The following is a 24970-nucleotide window of genomic DNA, read 5'->3' as shown; positions in this document are numbered from 1 at the left end:
CAGTTCAAAATCCACCGGATGTAAATTCTTGGGATCCGGAAAATGAGGACGATGACAAGAAGCTAGCTGACTTTAAACAAAACAACAAACGAGCTCTTTGTATAATTGGACTAACATTGAGTGACCAGCAGCCAGTCCATACTCGTGGAGAAGAGTCTGCTGCTAGGTGTAGGTGCACGCATACATCTTACAGGTAAACTGTTTAGAGCACATCTTCTGAAAGGTGGAGATACGTTAGCTCATTTGAACTTTATGAAAAGAACTTTTCAAGAGCTACATGAAAAGGAACTGATTTTTTCAGAGCTGCATCAGGTTTACATCATTCTTTCCTCATTGGATGAAAGTTATGATGATTACGTATCTTCACTGGAAGTCCTGACCAGAAATGAACTGACATTGACTGACATAACTGGATGATTGTTAGAAGAGGCAAGAAGAAGGCAGGATAGAGACTGACTGAGAGTGAAACAACCACAAGAAGAGGATTTGTTTTCAACTGCCTATACTGTTAGGAAATATTTTTCTTGTGGGGCTAGGAGACATATAGCTAGATTCTGTAAGAAGGGCAAATGACAGAATACTGGTAATCACCAGAAGGTTAAGAAGAATGTTAATTTAGCTATGTCTAGCAATTCAACTGTAAACCATGATTTGTGGGTTGTTGATAGTGGAGCATCAGAGTGCATTACTAGAAATAGAGGTTTGTAAAGATGTCCACAAGTAAACAACATGTATCATTGGCAAATGGATGGAAGATGAAAGCCTCTGGTGAAGGTACTGCATATTGTTCATGTGTAAATGAGCATTTACCTATGTTATATGTACCTAAACTGAAATTTAATTTGTTATCAGTAAGGGCTTTAGTTAATATTGGTTATGTAGTAACCTTTAGGGGAGATAACTGTATAACAGAGAAAGTGGGTAAAAGTGTTATTGCTACTTTAGAGAATGATTTATATGTGATACATGATGACCAGTTTCAGATGGCTAACTTGGTTTATAACAACGTTAAGTCACATGATGAATGTATACATTTACTGCATAGACGTCTGGGGCACATTAATTTCAAAATGCTAAAACAAACAGTTGAATTGTCAGGGAGTAAAATTAAAACTCTGTAGTAAGTACTTAAATTGTAATGCCTGTAGCCAGGAGAAAAGTAATGGTTTTAAGACCAAAGAACCTTTAGAGGTTGTGTTTGCTGACATAATTGGTCCTAAGAAACCTAGTTTGGGAGGGGCCTGCTATGTTTTGAGTATAATGGACCATTACTCAAGGTACAGTTTCTGCTACCGTGAAAAACAAAACTGGCTAAGATTTTCTGAGAGAAAAATGAGGAGTAAAGTAATTACTTTAGTTACTGATAATGGGACTGAATTTATTAACAAGAGATTTCAAACTATGTTGAAATTGGCTGGTGTTGAGCATAAACGTTCTGCACCTTACAGACCACAACATAACTCATTTGTAGAACAAAGAGGGCAACCATTACAAGCCATGGCTCGCACTATATTATCTGATTCAGGTTTGCCTGAAACACAGTGGGGTGAAGCCATAATGTGTAGCAATCGTGTTAAACAGTGTAGTTAACACAACAACTGGAGAATGGCCATTCACTTGTTGGCATGGCAGAAAGCCAAATTTAAGTTTACACACATTTGGAGCTCCAGCATGGGTGCATATTCCCTCACAAGTAAGATTGAAAGGACAACATAGGGCAAGGAAATTATTTTTTGTAGGTTACGAGGCCAACCATAGATAGTTTAGATTCTGGGATCAAGGCACAGCTCTTGTTTATTGTAGTGCTAGTGCTAAATTTCTTGAGCACGTTGGGTGGGATAAACTGGAACAGGAATCCAGCAATGATGTTATTATTGACACCAAAGTAGTCCAAAAAGATGAAATAAGTAAAACACGAATAGCCATTAAAGAGGAAAAACAGGAGGAAGTAGGAGAACAGGCACAAGAGGAGGTAGAAGAACAGGAGAAGGTGGAACAGGTGAGTCCACCAGTAAGCCCTGTATTACCTAGATGTTCAACCCAAGTAACACGACCACCTGATAGGTATCAGGCTAGTGTTGTATGCCAAGTAAATACAGTTCCTAGTAATTAAAATGAACTGAAACTGTATCCTGCAAAGGATCAGGCTGCTTGGCAGGAAGCAGTGGATAAGGAACTGAAATCCTTACAAAAACTGAGGTATATGAAAATGTTATGTTACCACAAAGTGAACATGCCATAGGGCGTAAATGGATTTATAAACTTAAGACTAGTGTAGATGGGACTGTTACCCATAAAGCCAGGTTAGTAGCACAAGGGTTCAATCAGACAGCAAACGACTATGATGAGGTGTTTGCGCCTAGTCTGAAGGCTACTACATTAAGAGCAGCATTAGTGTGGGCAGCTAAGGAGGAATACATTGTAAATCATTTAGATGTAGAGATGGCATATCTGCATGCACCATTGCAACACACTATATATTTGAAGAAACCTTTAGGTATCAAAAATGATAATATAACTGATTGCTGGAGATTGAAAAAGAGTCTTTATGGCTTGAAGCAATCAGCAATCTGGAACCAGTGTATAGTTAAGGAATTAACTAAGATAGGTTTTGTAGCTAGCATGGCTGATCCATGTTTGTTTTAAAAGGAAAGTGATGGTGTAGTGTCATTGTTGCTTTTGTTTACTGATGACATAGCATTAATCACCAAAACTGAACATGAAGCTACTAAAATAATATCACTGTTAGAGAAGAAATTTAAGATAAAACAGTTAGGAGAAATAAAACAATATATTAGTTTAAAGATAGATAGAGCTAGGGGAGGATACAAAATCTCACAGGCAGATAAAATTAACCAATTACTAAAACCTTTTAAAATGTAATTTTGTAAACCGGCTAAAACACCGATGAGCCAGGAGTTTAGCCATAGTGATGTTCAAAGTCCTGTTTTTGATAAGAACATTTATCAGTCCTTGATTGGTAGTTTATCTTATCTCAGTAATTGGTCAAGGCCAGATATACCATACTGTGTTAACCAATTAGCAAGATTTAATACTGAGCCGACTGAAAAGCACTGGCAAGCTGCTAAGCGTGTGTTAAGATATCTGAAACAAACAATGCATTATGCATTGTATTTGGAGCCTAAAGATGAACTAAGTCTAACTGCATATGCTGATGCAAGTTTTGCTACAGACATAAATACACGTAAATCTACATTGGGTACTGTAGTATTATTGGGAAAGGTGTTGATTGGATGGAGGTCTATTAGACAGAAACATTTAAGTTTGTCAGCAATGGAGGCTGAATTCTCATGTTTGTCTTTATTATGTACAGATTTAATTTGTTATAAGCAACTATTAATTGATATGGGAATTGATGTAACAGATTCTATTGTTGTTTATGAAGACAACCAATCAGCAATACAGAAGGCTTCAAATCTTGGTGTTAAAACAAGATGAAAACACACAGATTTAAGATATTTAAATGTGAGACAGTGTGTGCAAAGTAAGATGATTAAGCTGGAATACTGTATGTCAGAAAATCGCAGATCATTTTACAAAAGCCCAAAGCTCACTAAAGGATAAGGCTTGCTGTGAGGATAATGGACTTAGAATGTAAGGTTGTATATATTGTCCTATCCAAAAGGGAGAATGTTAGGAATGTAAGTCACCTAACAGTTTGGTTGGAAAATATATAAACCAGGATAGACATTTTAATACTGTCTCTTTAAGGGAATGCTAAAATTGTAATTGGGTGTGGTTCGTCAAACAGCCATAAGATGGAGCCAGAAACCTGGGTTGTTCTTCTCCTGTTGCTGAGAGTGTTGCTGTTCCTTATTGACTGTTGCTGATCATCATTAGTCTTGGATTTGATGTAAGTCTGTTGCTGAACTGTTTTTGATACTGGACTTTGTTATTTGGATTATCCCTGGACTGAAAACTGACTGCTTTAACTGTGAATGACTTGGACTGTGTTTGGACTTTGCTTAACCGTTTACTGGAATTGAAACCTACATTTTACTATATAGTGTAGCTGTATGCTGTTTGTGTGTTATTCTTCACCACTTTCACTACGTCTCCCTAATGGGGAATTACCTCAACAATTTATAATTTTATTATACTCTGAGTGTTATCATTTTTAAAGGTACTAATCATTTCATAAAAATGCATATGACCTGACTTGCAGGGATGGGATCTGACAGGGTTAACTACCGGCTTGGTGATTTACAATGTGCTTGCCTGCTCTCATGTAAATCTTTGTCAGCTTGCTGCCTGGACAGCTGAGCAGCGCTGCATGCAGGGAAGCAGTGTTTGAAAAAGCACTTTTTTCTGCTTTTTCAACTGCATCTGTGCCTCACATGGCAGGTGAAGTTGAAAAAGCAGGAAATAAAGATCAGGTAAGAGCCCAGGCGGGCGGGCGAGCCAAAACAGCAGCAGACATAGAACTGTTTCTATGTCTGCTCCTCTTCAGAGCTACTGGTTCTACAGAGCCGGACAGAACCGGTAGAATCCCACCCCTGCTAATTTGCATATAATATGATGTGAGATGCATATAATATGACCTGAGTCCAAATTATAAATACATTCCACATGGCTTAATATATGATCATCTAAGTTCCTTGAACACAAAAAATAGGGCTATGCTTTTGGTTTAAGGAATTTTTCAATGTAAAATAAAGTTTTATTACAATGATGTGAGACTTAGAGAAGAAGCAATGAGATCAGCTGAGGAGAATGCATCATTTGCTAAGCAATGGGACACTGTTGAATAGAATAAAAAAAAGTCCTGAAAAAATGAGCGAATAATGTCTAATTTGTAAATTTATAATTTACCACATTCTTTTTTTCCCTACTAGTTGGTGTTGTTCGCTGTCCAATTTGTGGCCAGGAATGTGCAGAAAGACACATTATTGACAACATCTTTGTGAAGGATACTACTGAGGTTCCCAGTAGTACAGTGGAGAAGTCAAATCAGGTGTGTGTGTGTGTGTGTGTAGGTGTTTTGGGGATTCCTAAAACTGTCAAATATGTGATACTCCATTGACAAATACAAACTAATGCTTGGTGAAAATTCTTTTAGTCATATATTATTTTATAGTTGTCTAGGAAGTGAGAACAGGTTGCTAAGACTGTTTTAAAACTTAGAAATTACTATGTTATAAAATTTGCACTTTACAAAGAAACAAAAATAAAACAGAAAAAGCAAACATAATATGTAAATACTGACTCGACTAGGTTTACAAAAACGATTGAAGTATTTTTCAATTTAATAAACTACTTCAGTTGCATGTTTTATGTATAAAGACAGGACAGAAAAAGCAAAACTGGACAGGTGAGAGCACTCCTTTCTTTAGCATTTCATCCTCAGAAAAGAAAAGTTGAGATACTGATGTATATGTTTTACTGACTGAAATGTTGCCAGATGAAAAATAGATCAGGTTTTAATAAAAAATCAGTTTCTTTGATTTTTTTATGTTGGTGATTTGCCTCCTAAAAAAAAAAAGAAATGTGAAACTTGGTTGCAGAGGTCAAGGGTCACAGCATTTATCTAAGAAATAGGAGAAGCAACTACTGTAGTATCCATAAGAAATTGAAAATATATCAGATGATATTTCAAGTAGGCTATCTGCAGAAATAGTCTTTTTTAGAAATAATACAAAATGATAACAATTTGATCATTAGTATCCTTTTGAAATAGAATGTCCCTTTTTAGTTGAATGAAAAGGCTGGTGTTCAGGGGTGGGATGCTACTGGTTCTGCCCGGCTCTACAGAACCGGTAGCTCTGAAGAGTAGCAGACATAGAACCGGTTCTGTGTCTGCTGATGTTTGGCCCACCTGCCTGGGTTCTTACCTAACCTTTATTTCCTGCTTTTTCAACCTCAGGTGCTTTGCATGGCACAGCTGAAGTTGAAAAAATAGTAAAGTGCTTTTTCAAATGCGCACCCACGCGCAGCGCTTATCAGCTGTCTGGGCGGCACAGCTTTTGGTGTATTTCACATGTGCACAGCTTTTGGTGTATTTCACGCATGCACAGCGTGCATTTGGCACGCGTGCGCGCACAAAACATAATTACCGAGCCGGTAATAATGCCGGTTGAATCCCACCCCTGCTGGTGTTAATGAATAATGTATCTTGAACAATCTATCAAAGAGCTTTTTCAGGTTTAAGTTACCTTTAAAAAGGACCACATGGGAAGAGAAAATATGAGCCATTCTTATATACTTGGTGTAATGATTTAATAAAGCTAAATAGCAATAGCACTTAGACTTCTATAGCACTCCATAATGCTTTATGGTATTCTCTGAGCAGTTTACAATGTCTGCATATTGTCCCCCACAATCTGTATCCTCATTTATCGACCTCAGAAGATGGAAGGCTGAGTCAACCTTGAGCCCATCAGGTTTGAACTCCAGGCTGTGGGCAGAGTCAGACTGAAATACTACATTCTAACCACTGCGCCAAACTTTATATCAATGATGGTGAACCTTTTTGATGTGTGACAAAAGCGTGTGTGTGCTGGCACCCACAATGCAATGCACCCAGCTCCCTGTGCATACACACGCAACATCCCTGCTCCACTCCCTTACCTGCACTGCACATGTGCGCACCTCCCAGCTGATTTGGGGCCCATTTGAGGCTGTTTTTGCCCTCCAGGAGGCTCGAGGAAAGCCTTGGGAGGCTGGAAAACAGCCTCGGGAAATATCAGAAATGCCTGTTTTCAGCTTCCAGAGGACCTCTGGAGCCCAGGGGTTCTGGGGGGGCCTGGAGAATTGAGGGAAGTCTCAGGAGGCTGAAAACAGACCTGTTCCAGTATTTCCTGTTTTTCAGCCTCCTGAGGCTGCAGAGGCTTCCGTTGAGCCTCCGGGAGGGCAAAAATGGCCTCAAACAGGCCAAAAATCAGCTGGGAAATGCACGCATGCGCAGTGCAGGTAAGTTTGGCTGGGGCTTGTGTGCCCGCACATATAGCTGTACATGCCACTTGTGGCGCATGTGCCATAGGTTCGCCATCACAGGTTTATATGCTATAAAATATTTAGAATGTTTCATATATTTTAGTACTTAGAGTAAGCTGAATCATTGATAAAAGTGACTTTTACAGTAAACAGTAAAAGTAGTAAATTTCTCAATAGCAAAACCTTGGTGTTAATATAGAATGAACTTTACCAATTGTTTTTATCTGCTTACAATGCTTATTCACCATTGGAAATTCTGGTTGTAAAATATGCCACCTACACACAAAGACGCACATAGAATCGTATAACCTTATTCTCCATTGTGGTGGAGATAGCATTCAGGATTGGGTAATCAGTCACTTCTTGCTGATTGGACTGAGTCTGTCAAGTCTTTGAAGACACTCTCCCTGTTGCTAGGGTCCTCCCAGAAATTGACTTAGCTCGCTGGACCACGTTTTAATTTCTTCTCCTAAAAAGAACCAAATTTAAATCATTTTAATTAGAAAATTAGAGAAAAAAATCACCAATCCTGAAAACAGGTCACCGTAATCTGTTGCAATGCTTCATGGTCATGAGTGTGATTTATGATTTTTCTTACCAGTTTCCAGCAAAAAATGCTCATTCAGAAGAATAGGTTTGCATTTAAGGCCACAGCATTTGTTTAGCAAGTGCTGCAAAAGAAATGTCAAATTATACTTGGAAATAGAATTCTATCTCATGAACTTGCAGTTACTCTTCCAAGAATAGAGTACTTCTATGTCAAGTACTTCTATGTCAAGTTTTGCAGTTCAATAAATGTGCAAATAGAGGCAGTTTTAAACTGAAAAAGAAGTAAGGCATACATGTAATGAATAAATAGCGGTAGCATTTAGACATATACGGCTCCATAATGCTTTACAGCACCCTCTGAGCAGTTTATAAATGTAAAAATATTGTCCTCAACAAATTAAACAATGTTAAAAAGTTATGCTATTTATGTAGCTACTTACCAAGCACATCTAAATTATATTAAACTAACAAAAATATCTTTACAATCCCCGAGGCATGTCACAACTTTTGAGCACCCCTAATGTTTAGAAATTGAAAGTTGAAAAATTTGACGCATGCCCAACAATCTAGGTCCTCATTTTACCAACCTCTGAAGGATGGAAGGCTCAGTCAACCTTGAGCAGGTCATGCTGAACTGGCTGTGAATGTCAGCTCTGAGATTCAGATGCCAAGATTGTTACAACGAATGCAAAGGGGGTGGAGGAGTTGAAAAGTTCAAGGTTATTTCATTGCATTAAAAAATTCCAACTGCAGTTAATTGGTTCTCGTGATAAATGAAGTGTAAGAAATGGGAGGAGAGAAGGTGGATTTTGTGAAACATGCTGAAAATGACTTTCAGTTTGGAAATTGAATAGAGGTACCAGAGCTGTTCCAAATAAATAAGTTGGAGATTATACTTGTCTCGGAGTGATTGATTACCATGGACAATTTTGGATGCCTAACAGTGAGCAGAGTTAGCCTGTAATATTGCATTCTAAACACTGTGCCACCAGGGCTCCTAAATTTGGGAGTCAGCAATCACTTTAGAACAACCGGCAAAAAACCATGAGCAGGTGTTAATTATTAACTAATTAGTTAACTAGTTAATTAGTTATTGTTAGTTATTAACTAATGCTTCACTGATATCTAGTTTGAGATGACTTTGTTGGCTCATATCTTGCTTTTTTGCTGATTAGAGGGTTTTCAAGGTCCTGCATTTTCTGATTCTGTGGATCATCGGGTAATTAAAAATATTATATATGTAATTTTGTTTTTAATGAACTATTGGCATGGCAGCTAGATCCAAATGGTCATAGCTAGCTTAATTCTAACTGCGTCACTATTTGCTGTGCTGGGAAAAATGGCAGAGGAGGATTCTGTTACTAAAAGACCCTAGTTAAATTATAAGTCTTGAAGCTGATCCAACAATATCTGGCTGAGCTAAAGAGTGATTTAAAACAGATGCAAGAAAAATTGGCTAGATACGAAGATTAATTACAAAACCATAAGACCATAACTCAAACCACTCATAATATTTTGCATAAATCAATTACTTAAGAATCCAAACATGGAAGAAAAAGCTATGTGTGATTGGTATTGAAAACCGCCCAAATTAATCAAATCTGAGTGAATTTATGGAGGATGTTTTCAGAAACTCCTTTCTTTCCAGTGAAGATGGAACATGTGTTTAAAATTTACTTCATGACATGGAAGACTGAAACTAATTCCAGTACCATTATTGTGTAGATCTTTCATGTTACCAGAAGAGATGAGATTTTATATATACAAATAATCTTCCATTTATTACCATAATGGAGCCTGCCATTATGGTTGTAAGTCATAAGAATAGTAAAGTGGGTCACTTATGTAACTGACCTAATTCTTTTTTGCAACAGTCATTAACTGAACATGGTGTTCATAAAGAGAATGTGTGGACATTAAGTGAATCCGTTGTTTGTGGGGTACTTTTGTCGATAACTAGAAATAAATAATGGGTTTTGGTAAAAATGGAAATCATGATCATGGGATGCTGCAAACAGCTTAAATGTGAACCCAAAATATGTCACATAACCATGGGGTGCAGTTGTTAGAAATTTGGAACTTGACTATAAGTACCTTTTACGGGAGCCCACTGTAACTTTGAATTATCACAAGTGGAAAACTATATTACCCCAAGAATCAATCTATCCTGGATTTACCAAGAGTTAATTGTTTACAAAATCTTAAAATGTTCTTAGATCAGCACAATACAATATTTCATACTCTTTCCATCTCAATTCTGCATTAATCATCAAGATCAAATCTACAAATTTGGTAACTCTGTAGAGATTTTTATGTTATCATTGAAGTTTGTTGATTTAAATCTGCTTGTGTCTCACTTCATAGCAACTATTAAAAGAGAAGATTGAGTCTGACTGAGTGCGGGTGATAGAGCCAATTTTAAAAATTCTCCCTCCCTCCCTTCAAAAATGAGTTCCTTCAAAAATTGTGTGCAAGTGTACCTAAAAAAATTGACACTGTTTTGAAGATAAAGAGTGATTACACCAAATACTGATTTGATTCGGATTTCTCTTCTGTTCATTTACAGAACATCCATTTTGTTAATGGATAAAAATAAACAATTAACACTTCTATTTCTGAAAGCATTCTTAATTTACAGCATTACTGCACAATTGCCTAACACTTTTGCATAGTACTTCCGGTCCTGGTTGCTCAAAAACTTCCTATATTTTTATTTCTCATAATAGTCTCAATGTCACTAAAAATCATTTGTTTCAAAATATATTTTGCTTCTGATTTTTCAGGTTTGTACAAGCTGTGAAGACAATGCAGAAGCCAATGGCTTTTGTGTGGAATGTGTAGAGTGGTTATGCAAGACGTGTATACGGGCTCATCAAAGAGTGAAATTCACAAAAGACCATACAGTTAGACAGAAAGAAGAGGTTTCTCCAGGTAAAGATCCAGTGTTATGTAAGATATTTGTACCTGTTTGTATGCTTTAGTTTTATTAAGTTATCTTGCCAGCTCAGGATTAGTTTGACGATTAACTTGCTTGGAAGAACTAGGTTTTTTGTTTTGTTTGATTATATCCTGCCTTTATTATTTTTACAAATAACTTAAGGGAGTGAACATACCCAGCAAAACTTCCTCCTCCTAGTCTCCCCGCAACAAAAATACTGTAAGATGGATTGCTCTGAGAGAGTGACTGGCTCAAAGTCACTCAGCTGGCTTTCATGGCTAAGGCAAGATTTGAACTTGATCATCTTCTGCTTTCTAACCTGATGCCTTAATCACTAGGCCAAACTGGTTTTAGTTTTAGCATATTTATTTTCAAACAAAGGAGAGGAATACATTTCAATAAAGAATAGATCAGTGTCTGGACACTTCTGATGAGATTGGAACAGCTAGTTTGAATTCAAAATGAGTTTTTTTCAGGAACATATTTTGACCTCAGGATGTTTGAAATTCACATTAATGCACCTTTAGTTAATCTACTATTTTTGTCTGACCTTGCTCTTTTATGGAATTGGCTTTTGGCATTTCTCTAATTGTAGCTGATACCTTCATATGTTTAATAGGGTCAAGAAAACTCCAGGATTAGTTTGAGTAGGTCTTGGTAAACTTTGCCTGAATGTGAGGAAAGTTATTTATTTTTTTATTTTTTTCTAGAAATTGTTCTTAGTTTCCTTATTTAGTATGTTATTGCTAATGACAGAAAAACAGAAAAAACCATAAAAATAGAAATACATGCATTGTCAATGAAAAGAGAAAACACATTTTTTAAAAAAAAGGTGAAAAAAATGCAACAAAAAGGAAAAAGTATAATCTATCGTTTTAGCTGAAAATAGTTACAATTTTATATATAATCTATATATAGATATCTAATGCAATTATTAGTCATGTACTTCTAATACATTTATATAATTATCTTATTTGATGATAGTTACTTGTATTGTGTATAAATGAATTCCATATTCCATGATATTTATCCATAGAAAATTATAAGCAATAGGCGGCTTTTACAATCAGGTCTTCATCCATTAGTGAAAGGAGCCATACATTTATCTTTCCAATAATCCTTCTTAGATTCTTAACCTTAAATTCTAGAACCTTAAACTCATATTGTAATCTTTTCATGTAGATATATTGTTGTTGCATCTTGTTTGTGTTTTTCCAAGATACATCTATCTGCTGAACCTATTTGAAAAGGAAGTTCAGTTAGGTGGCCTGACACAGTAAAGCTTTTCTTAATGTTTTGAAACATTTTTGCAAAAGTGCATAGCATAACTACTCTTTCCATGATTAGGTTTTACTACCAAGGATTATATCTAGATCTAGTAGTATGGTTGTATTCTTTGAAATACTTCTATCTTGTTAACAGAGTTTCATTTTATCAAACATAACAAGACAGTACATTTGATTGGTGAATTGAAAATGCTGCTATTTCCTAGATTTATTTTCAAAATTTTGTGGATTTCCACTCAATAATTTCTGGTCTTGTAAAATCAGTCAGTTAATGATGAGGATCAGCCAAGAACTTTGGTTTTAGACTCTATTGTAAGTGTGAGATTGCTGCCATAAGACTAAATATTAAATTATGCCTTGAAAAGGTTAGGAAATTCCTCTTATTCTTGCTTTGTGATTAACCGCCTTTAAATGGATAGGGCTGTCTTGATGACATTCAGTTAATATGTTGCTAAGCATGAAATTCAGCATGCCTAACTAAGATCCTTAGCTTAATCTTTTTAAAGCAAAAACCTTGCTAGAGAGTATGTTTTTATTAAAAGTCTGAAAGCCTAACTTCCTGCATTTGATTTCCAGTGATCAGGAAATGATTCTTGTGTGCTCTGCGTAGTTCCTACCTTATAAATAGATCAACAATATCACAATAAAATATCCATTCTTAATAATTTGCAGCTGTTACAGAATTCAGATGCTAGTGCATAACATTAATTGGTATGAATTTTATTGCTCTCTTTCATATGGTTATTAAGTAATATTTCCCCCGCTATATGTCATATAACACCTAGGATATATAAAAATTTTACCCTAACGAATTGTAAGATAAATTGGGCTTTACCATGAAAGTGGTTCCATTACTGAAGTGTCTGTAACCTTCTCATGAATTCATTTAATGCATTTTGTTCAAGAAGACTAGGCTGAGTGTATACCAAGAGTCTGACAAATATATTATCTCGGGTAATTTCTTCTTGAGGCTACAACCAATGTTGGAAATGGCCAGAATGGAGATAGTCAGATTGAGGACTGCACTAGGTGGTAGTGATCTTGCAATGTCAGCGTGGATTAAATGGTGGGAATGGATTAGTCCAATCATGGGAGGCGGGGGGAGGGGAATCATCATTTTGTATTTCTGTTCAGCCTGTTTAAAAATTTACTAGATAGCAATGTTGATGTAATGGGTTAAGAGACAATGAGAAAATAATGTTTATATATACTTTTTTCCTGTTTTGAGAAATTAGAATTTCTAATTTCTAATGTTTTTTCAGATTTTGTGATCTGAAAAATGTGTATGAAATAAATATTTTATTTTTTTATCCTTTTGTAAAATTGCCCAACTCAGTGGGATTCCAGGTGGTGCACAAAAAAGCTAAACAATGAAAAAACCATAACATTTTAAAAGAAAATATATATATTTATTCAATATTAAATATTTATAAGCTCAGGAGATAGAAATATTTTGTAGGCATTGTCTCTGTGGAAACAAACTTTTGCATCTTTTCAGGAATGTAACAGTAAAGTAAGTATGATTAAAATGTATATGAGAGACAATCTTGAGAAGAAAAGAAAAGGAACTTTGCCCTGCTTCTAGACTGTAAAAGGGGCAAAATTGTATTAGTTGAGTTAACTTTCAGTTTTAGTCCAGGTCTATAACAGTTAATTCCTATCCATCAGACTTTTTCCTTTTTCTTTTTTAACAGAAGCTGTTGGTGTAACCAATCAAAGACCTGTGTTCTGCCCTTACCACAAAAAGGAGCAATTGAAACTCTATTGTGAAACTTGTGACAAATTGACATGTCGGGATTGTCAGTTGCTGGAGCACAAAGAACACAGGTATTAAAATGAATATATCTGACAAGAAAAAAGGCAAAGTTGGAGAAAGAGCTAATAAGAATCTATTAGAAAAGTATGAGTTGCAAGATACAGGCTAGCCAGTTTTTTTTTTTAATCTGGTTTGCTTTGGAGTTAATGTATAATTTGACATGATTTATAGAGGTTATCATGTTTATATTTATATCTTTTGATTTTTTTTCTTTTTTTCCTCTATTCAGTTTTGGTCTATGTATTTTTAAAAAACACCTAATGTAAACATAGTACATATTTCTTTTTTCTTTTCTACTTTGCAGATACCAGTTTATAGAAGAAGCCTTTCAGAATCAAAAAGTAATAATTGATACTCTTATTACAAAATTGATGGAAAAAAGCAAGTATATAAAATATACAGGGGAGCAGATTCAAAATAGGTATTGAGTTTTATTTTGCAATATTAAACATTATTTTAATATCTCAATTAGCTTCTTTTTCATGTTTGAAATGAAGTTTTATTCCTACTAATTGGATTCATTTAGTTTTTACCCCTCTAAATTTGACATGTAGAATAATGAGTTTAATATATGCACATGAAAATGCATAAAAGAGAATCAGAGTAAGATAACTTTGAACTTGGAAGACTTTGAATGTAATTAGTCCTAAGTATGTTTTAATAATATAAAAATGGCAGTTAATCAGAACAAAGCATAAATCTTTTCCTACAGTGGCTAAGTAAATATCTGCAGATTATTTATAAGCAAGATGAATGCAATGGACACAGTGAAAGAAAAAACAGAATTCCTACCCTAAATCATGCTACCTAAAATGTAATAATTTTTGGCAGAAGGGATAACTTGGAGTTTGCATAGTTTGATTAATATTATAATCAAGAAGAAATTATGGAGGAGAGGAACTGTTGTGTTATAAGCCTGCCCAGATATTAAAAAGAAAAAAGAAAACTGAGGGTTGAATGAAAAGTAATGCCTTTATCTCCATAATTTTAGTTTAACAAGTGGTATTCTAATAAATTAAACATGAAAATATTCCAGGAAATGAGCTCTTTGCCTATATTTACTTCTTCACACAACCTCCACCATTTACTACACACTTCTCCCAACAATAGACAAACTTCTTAAAGCCATCATGAAAGAACTCCACACTTTGTCTCTTTAACCAGGTCCTGACAATCCTTTCCAAATCTTCATTTGAGTCAAATAGATGCCCACACACTATTTTGGGGAAAAGGTAGAAGTCAGATGGCATCAAGTCTGGAGTGTATGGCAGACAGGGTAAGACAATCTGATCCAAGTTCGCAATTGCCTCTTGGGTGGCTTGTGATGTGAAGCCTACTGTGGTCATGTTACAGAGAAATTTCATTCTTGTGCTTCTGAACTCTGCTTAATCATTGTTTCAAAGTTTTGAGTATCAATTATAGTACTCTGAGTTCATAGTGATGTCTGGTTCCAGTAGACAATGTGAATAACACCATCTGCATCCTAAAAAACTGTAATCATGAGTTTTCCTGCCAAAGCCTAGTTTTTGAATTTTTCTTCCACAGGTGAAACTTAGTGATGATGTTTGTAGACTGATGCTTCATTTCTGGGTCATAATAATCTACCCTATTCTATGAAGAAATTTCTCAATTTCATTCTTATAGTATGGCAACAATTGCCAACAAATTTCAATTCTTGAATGTTTCATTTCTGCCATAAGCACGTGAGGAGCATCTTGTACAATCTTTCTGATATTGAAGACAAGAACATAATGTTCCTATGAAATGCCAAGCTTAGCAGCAAGTTCCTTTCAAGTGATCTACCAATTTTCCTTAATCAGTTAATCAACATTTCTTGTGTGAAGCTCAGCCATGGCTGTCACAAGTCGTCTACTTTTCATGGCACAAATCATCTCTTCTTGATTCACCATCTTTACATTTTTTGGTCAGTGCTCCCATCAATAGTCATCACCATAAACAGCCTGGTTTGGTGGTGAATTTCAAATGAAAAGACTCATTCAACAGTCAAAAAATCAATCATGATGTGCTGCTTAAAGTACCCTCACTGCAGACTTCCATTTCATAAGCATAGTAACATCACCTTTTCTAGGAGTACCTTAATGCCAATTAAAGTGAATGATGCTAAATAATGCATCAGAGCTGCTAGCATGTCAATACTGTTGGTGACTTATACCCCCAGAGGCATTGCTTTTCATTCTACTCTTGTAACCCATCAGTGATAAAATTTACTCTCCTATTCCTCTTTGGTTTATTTTGAAACATTTCCCTGAATATCTATTAGATACCTTCCATTTTCCCTTCTAGTTATAAAAGTCACCTAACTGCACAGCACTCTTAGGTAATAATTTTAATCAGGCATGATGGAGATGGGGGTCTATTATGTCACAGTAAGTAGGTGCAGTAGCTTTTGCATATATTATTTTAATATAGTATTAAATATTATATATAGTATTTATATAATATTTGTTTTCTGAGGTTCTCGCGGGTATTTATATGTGGATCTTTGGTTGTTCGGGTTTTCTCCCGCGTAAGATTCGAAGTATCTAGGCAACGTTTCGATGAAGTTTATATTTATATAATAGTATATAGAAAATTTAATATATATAATAGTATATAGAAAATGTAATATAGTATTACATTTTCCTAAGCAAAACAATGGTATGAGTCCACATTCTCTGTGAACCTGTTTCTGCACCTATTACCATAGTATTTTAAAAAGAATCTGAGAATAATGAAAGAGCTAAGATGCCAGGGCTACATGCACTAGGTTTTGACAGTTATTAGCTGCTTTAATAACTCCAGAGTCTTTCAGTGTTTTTTTGAAACTTAAAGAAATAAACTGCAATGTTAGAATGCCTTTTAACAATTATAAAATCTATGTTTGGTTTATATATTTATAAATGCAAACACACCCCAGTTGTGTATTTGGGTGTGCATATACATACATGCATACAGATAGAAAGATTTAAATACCTATGTTTTATTTAAATTCCTATGTTGAACAAACCACACTGCCATGACATCCCAGATATGTACAGTATCTACATATTGCACTTTGGTCTCGTGTTAAACATAGTCTTGACATCAAGAAAAATGACAAAAATGAGAACATTGTGCTGCATATAACTTTAGTTGTATTTGTTCTGAAATGTACAAATTATGTATAGGGGGGTAGCATTTGAGCAACCTTGGTTGATTTTGAAAGGTAATCAGGATTCGAACTGGTTAATAATTAGATGGGAAAGACAGACTACATTGGAAAATTGAAAAATATATTTTAAAGGAGGCAGTGGTAAAGTACTTCCATATTGTTGCGAAGAAAATTAAATATATGCAGAAGTCATCAGAAATTAAGCTTGAAGATTTAATCTTAATTATATGCTGCTGCACAATATCAAGATCTAAACATCGGCAACATCACAAATTGTGATCAGTGATACAGTGATACTAAATAGTCTTTCTACGTTTTATAGAATCCATGAAGTGAATCGGAATCAAAAACTGGTGGAACAAGATGTTAAAGTTGCTATTTTCACATTGATGGTAGAAATAAACAAAAAGGGAAAAGCTCTGCTGCATCAGCTTGAGGTAAGTTTTATTCTCCCAAGGGCCACTATTAAAGTGGTCTTTAGTGCAAAGCACATGATGTTTATATTATGTATGACTAAAAAAATCTGGGTATATCATTTTATTAAAATACTTAAAAATAAAAAATAATGCATTTTGGAAGATTTCAGAATTGGTAGGTGAGACTTAATATTAGGGATTTGCAATCTTCCCTGCTAGTCTCCTCCCCATTGACTTTCTAGGGAAGCCAGTTCGGAAGGTCACAAACAGTGATCCTCTGATCGTGTGGTGTTACAGTCAGTGATAAATGTGATCCAGTTGCCAAGAATCCAGATCATAGTCATGAGATCACAGGCAGCTGGAATTTCGAGTGTGGTCATAACCATAATTCATTCCATGCCATTGTAATTTTAAATGGTCTCTGAATAAATGGTCATAAATTGAGAACTAACTGTAATATCTTACATTTTTCCTCTGATAAATGAAATGTTATCTATAAAAACTTAAAATAAAATTGGGTAGTCTTTATGGTATCCCAGCATTTTTGTTCAAATAAGTTTTTATTTGTTTTAATACAAAGCAAAATGGAAATAGTCTTTGAATCAAAGATTGCCTAAGTATTAACATAGTAAAGGTTTTCAATATTAATGATAAAATGTTCAAGCTGACTCTGGTCTACTCTCTTGAAGAGATGGAATGTGATACACACAAAAGTAGAGTAATGACTTAGTGGTTTGATCTGCAGAAACGATCATGACCTTGTCTTTCTTTATTGCAGTGTCTAGCTAAGGAACACCGGGCAAAGCTTCTACAACAGCAGCAAGAAGTGTCAGGACTTTCTAAACAACTGGAACATGTTATGAACTTTTCTAAATGGGCTGTCTCCAGTGGGAGCAGCACAGCCTTAATGTACAGCAAACGCTTGGTATGGATAAATCATTAGATCGAATTTGCAGTCTACGTGGTTTTTCAGATTTTTCCAGCTCTTCTTTTCAGAGATACATTTGCAGAAGTATGGACAAGATAATTTATAATGGAAGCTCATATTTTTAAGATTCTAGATTCTGCCTTAAGTATAACTTACATTAGAAGCATTGAAGTTTGAAGAAAATGCTATTCTGGAGAAATGTATAGAAAAAAAACTATTTGAAATTTTTGACTTTGTCGACTTTGTGAAATTGCTCTCATCACAAAAAGTGTTCATATTACTATCATTGTGTTGAGGAGGATCATTTTCTTCTATTCTTGATATCCTCAGATGAAATCAGGCTTCGTTTGGATTTCCTGTTTTTTAATAACAGCTAACTTTTGAGGCAGTGGAAAAGAATAATGAAAAACTAAAAATCTGTGAAGAGGACAAGGGTATTATAGTAGTTGTGATGTGTCAAGCAGGGAGCAGGTGTGGCTTGATGTGAACAAAGAGGCAGAGGCTAGGTATTCTTAAGTCACATACAGTGCTGAACAAAGATGGTTCTCCCATAAGACTGGAAGAACCCTGAATACAATTTTAAGCAAGCATATATAGGCTTCTTAGTTATATAACTGAACCATTTCTTACAAGACATAAGGTACAGAAGTTACAAAAGTACTTGTGCACACATCTCTTGTGGTTATGATCATATGTTCAGATGTAAGGTTATGATTACTTTATTGAGGTCTCCATAACTCTGAAGGCCCTGCTAAGATCTGAATTTTATTTCTTTCATTTCAACATTAGAATCTTTAAACCAATCATCAGTTATCAGAATCCTGATCAACAGGATGGATTTAGTTAATACCAGGGCTAGCAGAGAATAAATTACACGATGTAACTAAACAGTATACAATGTAATTAAATATTTTTGAACAATTTTATAGAAGTCAGAGAACCCATTTTACATTTTTATTTACCTCCCTTATAAATTGTATTGTAATTTTATTTTCTGTTTATGTAAGTGCATAACAAATACCACTACTACTTTTTAAGTCAAAGTATGCCCAATTTTGTATGTTTCTGTTGAGAGGTATACTGATGTTCTTTGCACAAATACTCTCTTTTCTCATGTGAAGCAAAGTTAGATTTTCTACCCATTTCCACTCTTAATTTCTGGTCCATTAAAAAAGGAATCTTTTTAAAAAGTTGCTATTAACCATAGTTGTTTCTGTAACATCACAATTATATTCATTGGAAAATTTGCAGATTTGCTTTGGTTTTCTGCAGTTTTCTGTGTAGCAAAATACCAGTGTAGAAACTGTATATGCGTTCACAGAGGAAGACAGCTGGGGAAAGCTGAGGGATATTCCTATTGTGCCAATCTCTCCTTTCAAATATTTACATAACTGATATAGAGATAGTCCTTGGCTTACATCCATTTGTTCAATAATCATTCGAAATTGTGGCAGTGCTGAAAAAATGGATGTAAAACTGTTCCCTGAAGTTTCAGCCATCACAGAACCTTGTGATCAGGTAATTAATTATCCAGGTGTTTGGGAGAGCCATGGTCACTACTTTCCTTGCTGACTTCTCACAAATAACATCAATAGGAAAGCAGCAGAAAAGTTTACAAGTCATTCCCAAACTTAGCAACTCTCTGCCAGAGGGTGGAACAACAGGTGTCTGGGTATCAGCAGGGAGTGGGGTAGAGGGCGGGGGATCAGCAGCGCCAGCCCTCTAACACAGTCCTAGTTTCTCATGTGAGCATTGAGCCCTATCCAATAAGATGAGGTTCAATGGTGAGAAAAGTAAGATCCTACACTTAGGAAAGAAAAAAAACACATAGGTATAAAATAGGGGGCACCTGGCTCAATCTTAGTAACTGAGAGGGATCTAGGTGTCCTGGTGGATCACTGCTTAAGTATGAGTCACCAATGTGCTGTGGCTTCCAAAAAGCTCAATGCAGTTCTAGGCTGCATCAACAGACGGATAGCATCAATATCATGGGAAGTGCCGATTTATACTGCACTGGTGAGACATACTTGGAATACTGCTTCCAGTGTGATTACCATGATTCAAAAAAGATGCTGAGGCCCTAGAGAGTGCAGAGAAAAGCAACAAAGATGATAAGGGGTCTCGAGACTAAATCATACAATCAGCTAAGGAAATTAGGTATATTTAGCATAATCAAGAAAACACTCAAGGGAGATATTGATAGCAGTTTTACTTGAAATAAACAACTTTCCCCTTCGTCACAAGTATAAAAGTGTTAGTAATTTGTCACTATCTTAAAATACAACAGATGATCTCTTCATCCTGTATCTCACCTCTACCCATAAACCAATCCTTAAAGCCCTAGTCAGCAAAAATCTATTAAGGCTTACCAAAGATGATAACATACCTACTTTAACCTTGATCAAATAATCCGATTTTATCTTCCTTTCTTTTAACTTTTCAGAACCTTGATTTTTAATCACTTCAAATAATGTTCTTTTTATTTTTTCTTTGTGCTGACATGAGATTTCTGAATCCTGAGATCCATGCATCTTGAAGTTGCCAAGTTTGAAAATACTGTTCTATATTATCTTTTAAGTCTTCTTTCATTCATTCTGCTAGGAGATTATATTGTCTTCTAATTATTTTCTTACATGATTCCTACTTTTTCTTTCTATAGTTCTACTTTCACTCCAGTTCCCTCATTACTTTTGTTTCACTCCTTTCTTCTATTATATCTAATTGTTCCTCAACATCCTTTCTTGAAACTGGCATATGGGCCTGTCCCACACTCAGAGCTTTTAGTTATAAATAATCATTTTAGGTGCACTTTTAGATCCATTTAGTGTTGCCATGTATGCACTTGTTTTAATTTATTTACTTGGATTTATATGCTGCTCTGATCCAATAGAGCTTTGAGCACCATGATCTATGCTTAAATGACATTTTTAAAGTAAACAGGCCTGTTTAGAGCAATTATTCACCCAAACAACCACCATTGTCATTCTTGATTTTCCAAATTAGTCTTCTATACTTGCCTTCTCACTCATCCATTTGTGTCTTTTAACAGAATGATTTTTCCTGCATCACATTCATTTGGAATGTAGTTTACTTTTTCTCCCAAAACACATTCCTGATACTTTCATGATCACAATTCATTGGAATATAGTATTCACTATAACTATCATGCAACAGTTCAAATATGTAATCTGATTATTGTAGTGTGCATGAAAATAGGAACCGATGCATTCAAGAATAATCTAGATGACCCAGCTTTTCTCTTTATTAATCATTCATAATTTTAAACCTAAACTTTCATTTCCCTCTCTGTATTCTTCAGTTGCACTGCATAAAATCAGATCATTTATTCAGATTGGTTACATCTTTCTCTTAAAATCTTTCTCAAAAATGCCCAGTAGAATTATTGGAAATCAGAGTGTGTCTACAAATTTAACAAAATAACTTTTTTTTCATTCATTAATTCAGGCTCTTTACCTTATATTCCTGTTAACATTCCAAATTTCATATTCCTTGAGTGTCAATAGTGGTCCCATGAGAATTACTAGGACATTTAATGTATAGTGACCAGTGGGCTATTGCCCATATGTCACCAGCTATGAGCCATGTGTAATGTTCTGTGATACAGAGATAGTTTAATATTAATATAATCTTATTCTTTTTCTAGATTATATACCGATTACGATACCTCCTTAGGGCAAGGTGTGATGCCTTACCAGTATCTAATACTACCATTCAATTTCACTGTGATCCTAGTTTCTGGGCCCAAAATATTTTCAACTTAGGTATGATGAATTCCATTCGTTTTTGTTAATAGAAACTTGATATTACTTGATGTGTTTATCACATTAAATAATTGTATTTGATTTATTTTAAATACTTTTGGAAATAAGTACACATTTTATTGAACTCAAGATACCATCTCTTGAGTAATGATACACACTTTTCATTTTGGTTTGCCCTCCATTCTATTGCTACCCTGGGAAAACTGATATAAAGATAAAATTGTATGTGGCAGCGTGCATTTTTTGTGTGTGTTCTGGTACACTCATATTGTTTTGCTCTATTTGTAGGTGTTACAATGTCTCAGTTGGCTACAGGTTTTCCAGCTATGCATCATCATAGTTTAGTGCATCAGTTACTTACAACAGAGTTCCCCAAACTTTTCGGCTTTGTGGACTGGTGGGGGGATGGTTCCCCATGTGCAGTGGGCAAGCACACACATATGCACCTCCATTTGCGTGAGAGCGGGCATATACACCCACTACTCACGCCAGTGGGGATGCACATGCTTGCCCACCACTTCCGCAGCCCGGTTCTGAAAGGCTCAAGGCCTGGTAGTGGGCCACAGCCTGGGGATTGGGGATTCTTGACTTACAACTGTGTATCCCAAAGAGTACAACTTTGTCAATTGAAGTGATGTTATAGGGAAATAGATAATTTAATAGAGTGCCATATTAATTGGATGTTTATAAAATATATACAGGTAGCCTTCCACTTATGACTGCAACAGAGTTCAAAATTTCTGTTGCTAAGTGGGACAGTTGTTAAATGAATTTTGCCGACATTTTATGATTTTCTTGCCACAGTTTTTAAGTGAAGTACTGCAATTAAATTACCAGTAACCTGGTCGTTAAGTGATCTGGCTTCCCCATCAACTTTCGCTTTTCAGAAAGTCACAGAAGGTGATCACATGACCCAGGACAGTGCAATCCTCATAAATATGAGTCATTGCCAATCATCTGAGTTTTGATCAGTGACCATAGGGATGCTACAGTGGTTGTAAACGTGAAAAGTGGACATAGTCACTTATTTCAGTGCTGTTGTAACTTCAGACAGTGACTGAACTGTTGTAAGTTAAGGACTACCTGTACCTGGCAGTTTGTAGATGCCTGGCCAATACCTTAATGCATTTATATTGTTTCAGGCAATTAAATCATGTTCTAACAAAGTAGTTTCAGATTAACAAATGGTGTTTAACACAGAGGGCTGTCAATGACTGATGCGAGAATGAATAGCTATTATTGTGATATTTTCTGTAGTAAAATTGTAACTTATAAATAAAATTATCTTTATTCAGGTTCTTTGGTAATTGAAGATAGTGAAATCCCACCACAGATGCCTAAAAGCCCTGTGACGGAACCAAACATACAGCCACAAAGTGGCTTACCTTCAAATCAACTATCCAAGTTCCCAACGCAGATCAGTTTAGCTCAACTTCGACTTCAGCACATGCAGCAACAAGTGCTTGCTCAGAGGCAACAGGCACAGCGGAGGGCAGGTCCTGTGGGGCTCCCAGAAGCTAGAATTGCAGGGCCCGTGCACCAGACTCCACCACCACCACTACCACCTCCTCCGCCTCCTCAGGTAAGTTAGGGCAAGTCCAGAGTAGAAAACATTTAGCTATTTCTACTTTATTCAAGGGGAAAAGGTAAAGTTTGCAAGGAGGCATCAAAAACATTATTACACATTTTACCACACTATATAACTGCCAGAATTATTTTTTCTTATTCAAGGAGCCTGTTAGGAATATAAGTCACCTAACAGTTGGATTGGAAAATATATAAATCAGGATAGACATTTTAATACTGTCTCTTTAAGGGAATGCTAAAATTGTAATTGGGTGTGGTTCCTCAAATGGCTATAAGATGGAGCCAGAAAGCTGGGGTGGTCTGTCCTGTTCTGGAGAGTGTTGCCATTCCTGCATTTCCCTATTGACTGTTGCTGATCGTAGTTATTCTAGGATTTGATGTGAGTCTTTTACTGAACTGTTTTTGCTAACTGGACTTTGATATTTGGATTATCCCTGGACTGTAAACTGACTGGTTTAACCGTGAATGACTTGGACTGCTTTGTTGAACTTTGCTTAACCGTTTACTGAAAGTAAAAACCTACATTTTACTATACAGTGTATCTGTGCTGGTTGCGTGTTATTCTTCACCACTCTACGTCTCCCTGTGTGCACTCATTCTCCTAACGGGGAATTATCTCAAAAGAGCCCCTGGCCCCTCTAAAGTTCCTAAAATATTAATACTTTTAAGCTGCTCCTTTTTTTAGGCTCCTGTATATCTTTTCCCCTTTAAACAGGTTGTGAAACTTCATTTTTCAGGCTGCACTGCTTTATGTTGAGAATGAATATCACCTCCAAAATGACTTTTATAATTTCTTTCCCCAACATTTAGGAAAATGTGTTTTATAACTAATGACCTGTTAGCTAAGATTGTTGCTTCCGTCTTTGCAGCAGCCACCTCCACGTTTGGTAAACTATCAGAATCACAGTTTCAAATCCATAGGACCAGTTCCTCTGGCTCAGCCAGTGAAGTTTCCTCAAAATCAAAGCATACCACATGCATCTGTAAAGCCATCTCCACTACAGATTGCAATTTTGGCACAGCAAGCCATTAAACAGGTACATTCTCCATGTGATGTGTAATATTATACTAGTTAAAATATGTTATCAAATCTGTTTTGCTACCTAGAAAATGATAAATTAGTCAGCTCAATAGTCATATTATTGGAAAGGAGGCACATTTTCGTTTTTTTTGGCTTGCTTGTATATTGCTTATTTGGAATAATTGTTGCATTTTATTTCAGAGATACTCTTACCAACTTTAATAATAATTAAGCAGAGTTCTATTAATCCTTATCCACAATGTTCCATGCAGTTTTAATATCTCCTGTACATGAATTAGGAAATAAATTATTTCCTCCTCTCCCTTTTTCTAGTGGCAGATCCACAGCGGTCAAGTTTTGGCTACTTCATCGAGTGCTAGCAGTACAACTTCAACTCCGTCCAGTCCCACTACTCATAGTGTTGCTGGAAACAATGGGAAGACTTTTGCTCCATCTATGATTGAATTTAATTCAACAATGAGTGGTTCCTGTACCTTGCCTTCTTTACCAGATGTGAGATAAAGCTATATTTTTTGTCTTTT

The 24970-nt window shown here is 35.7% G+C and overlaps 1 protein-coding gene across 1 annotated transcript in view; it reads left to right on the top strand.

Annotated features, from left to right (window-relative positions):
- Positions 1-24970, top strand: part of TRIM24 (tripartite motif containing 24) — a 53426-nt gene that overhangs the window by 14723 nt on the left and 13733 nt on the right. The window contains exons 2-11 of the mRNA XM_026724366.2: positions 4857-4975; positions 10287-10434; positions 13422-13554; positions 13848-13964; positions 17017-17131; positions 17889-18035; positions 21703-21820; positions 23116-23402; positions 24277-24444; positions 24762-24941. Coding sequence (XP_026580151.1) covers positions 4857-4975; positions 10287-10434; positions 13422-13554; positions 13848-13964; positions 17017-17131; positions 17889-18035; positions 21703-21820; positions 23116-23402; positions 24277-24444; positions 24762-24941 — 1532 coding nt within the window. The remainder of the gene's footprint in view (positions 1-4856; positions 4976-10286; positions 10435-13421; positions 13555-13847; positions 13965-17016; positions 17132-17888; positions 18036-21702; positions 21821-23115; positions 23403-24276; positions 24445-24761; positions 24942-24970) is intronic.

This window comes from Pseudonaja textilis, chromosome 5, assembly GCF_049901715.1.
Source record: "Pseudonaja textilis isolate UNSWEBS1 chromosome 5, rPseTex1.2, whole genome shotgun sequence".
Classification (NCBI taxonomy): domain Eukaryota; kingdom Metazoa; phylum Chordata; class Lepidosauria; order Squamata; family Elapidae; genus Pseudonaja; species Pseudonaja textilis.
The sequence above is the reverse complement of the archived record's forward strand: the minus strand, read 5'-3'. Positions and strand labels throughout refer to the sequence as shown.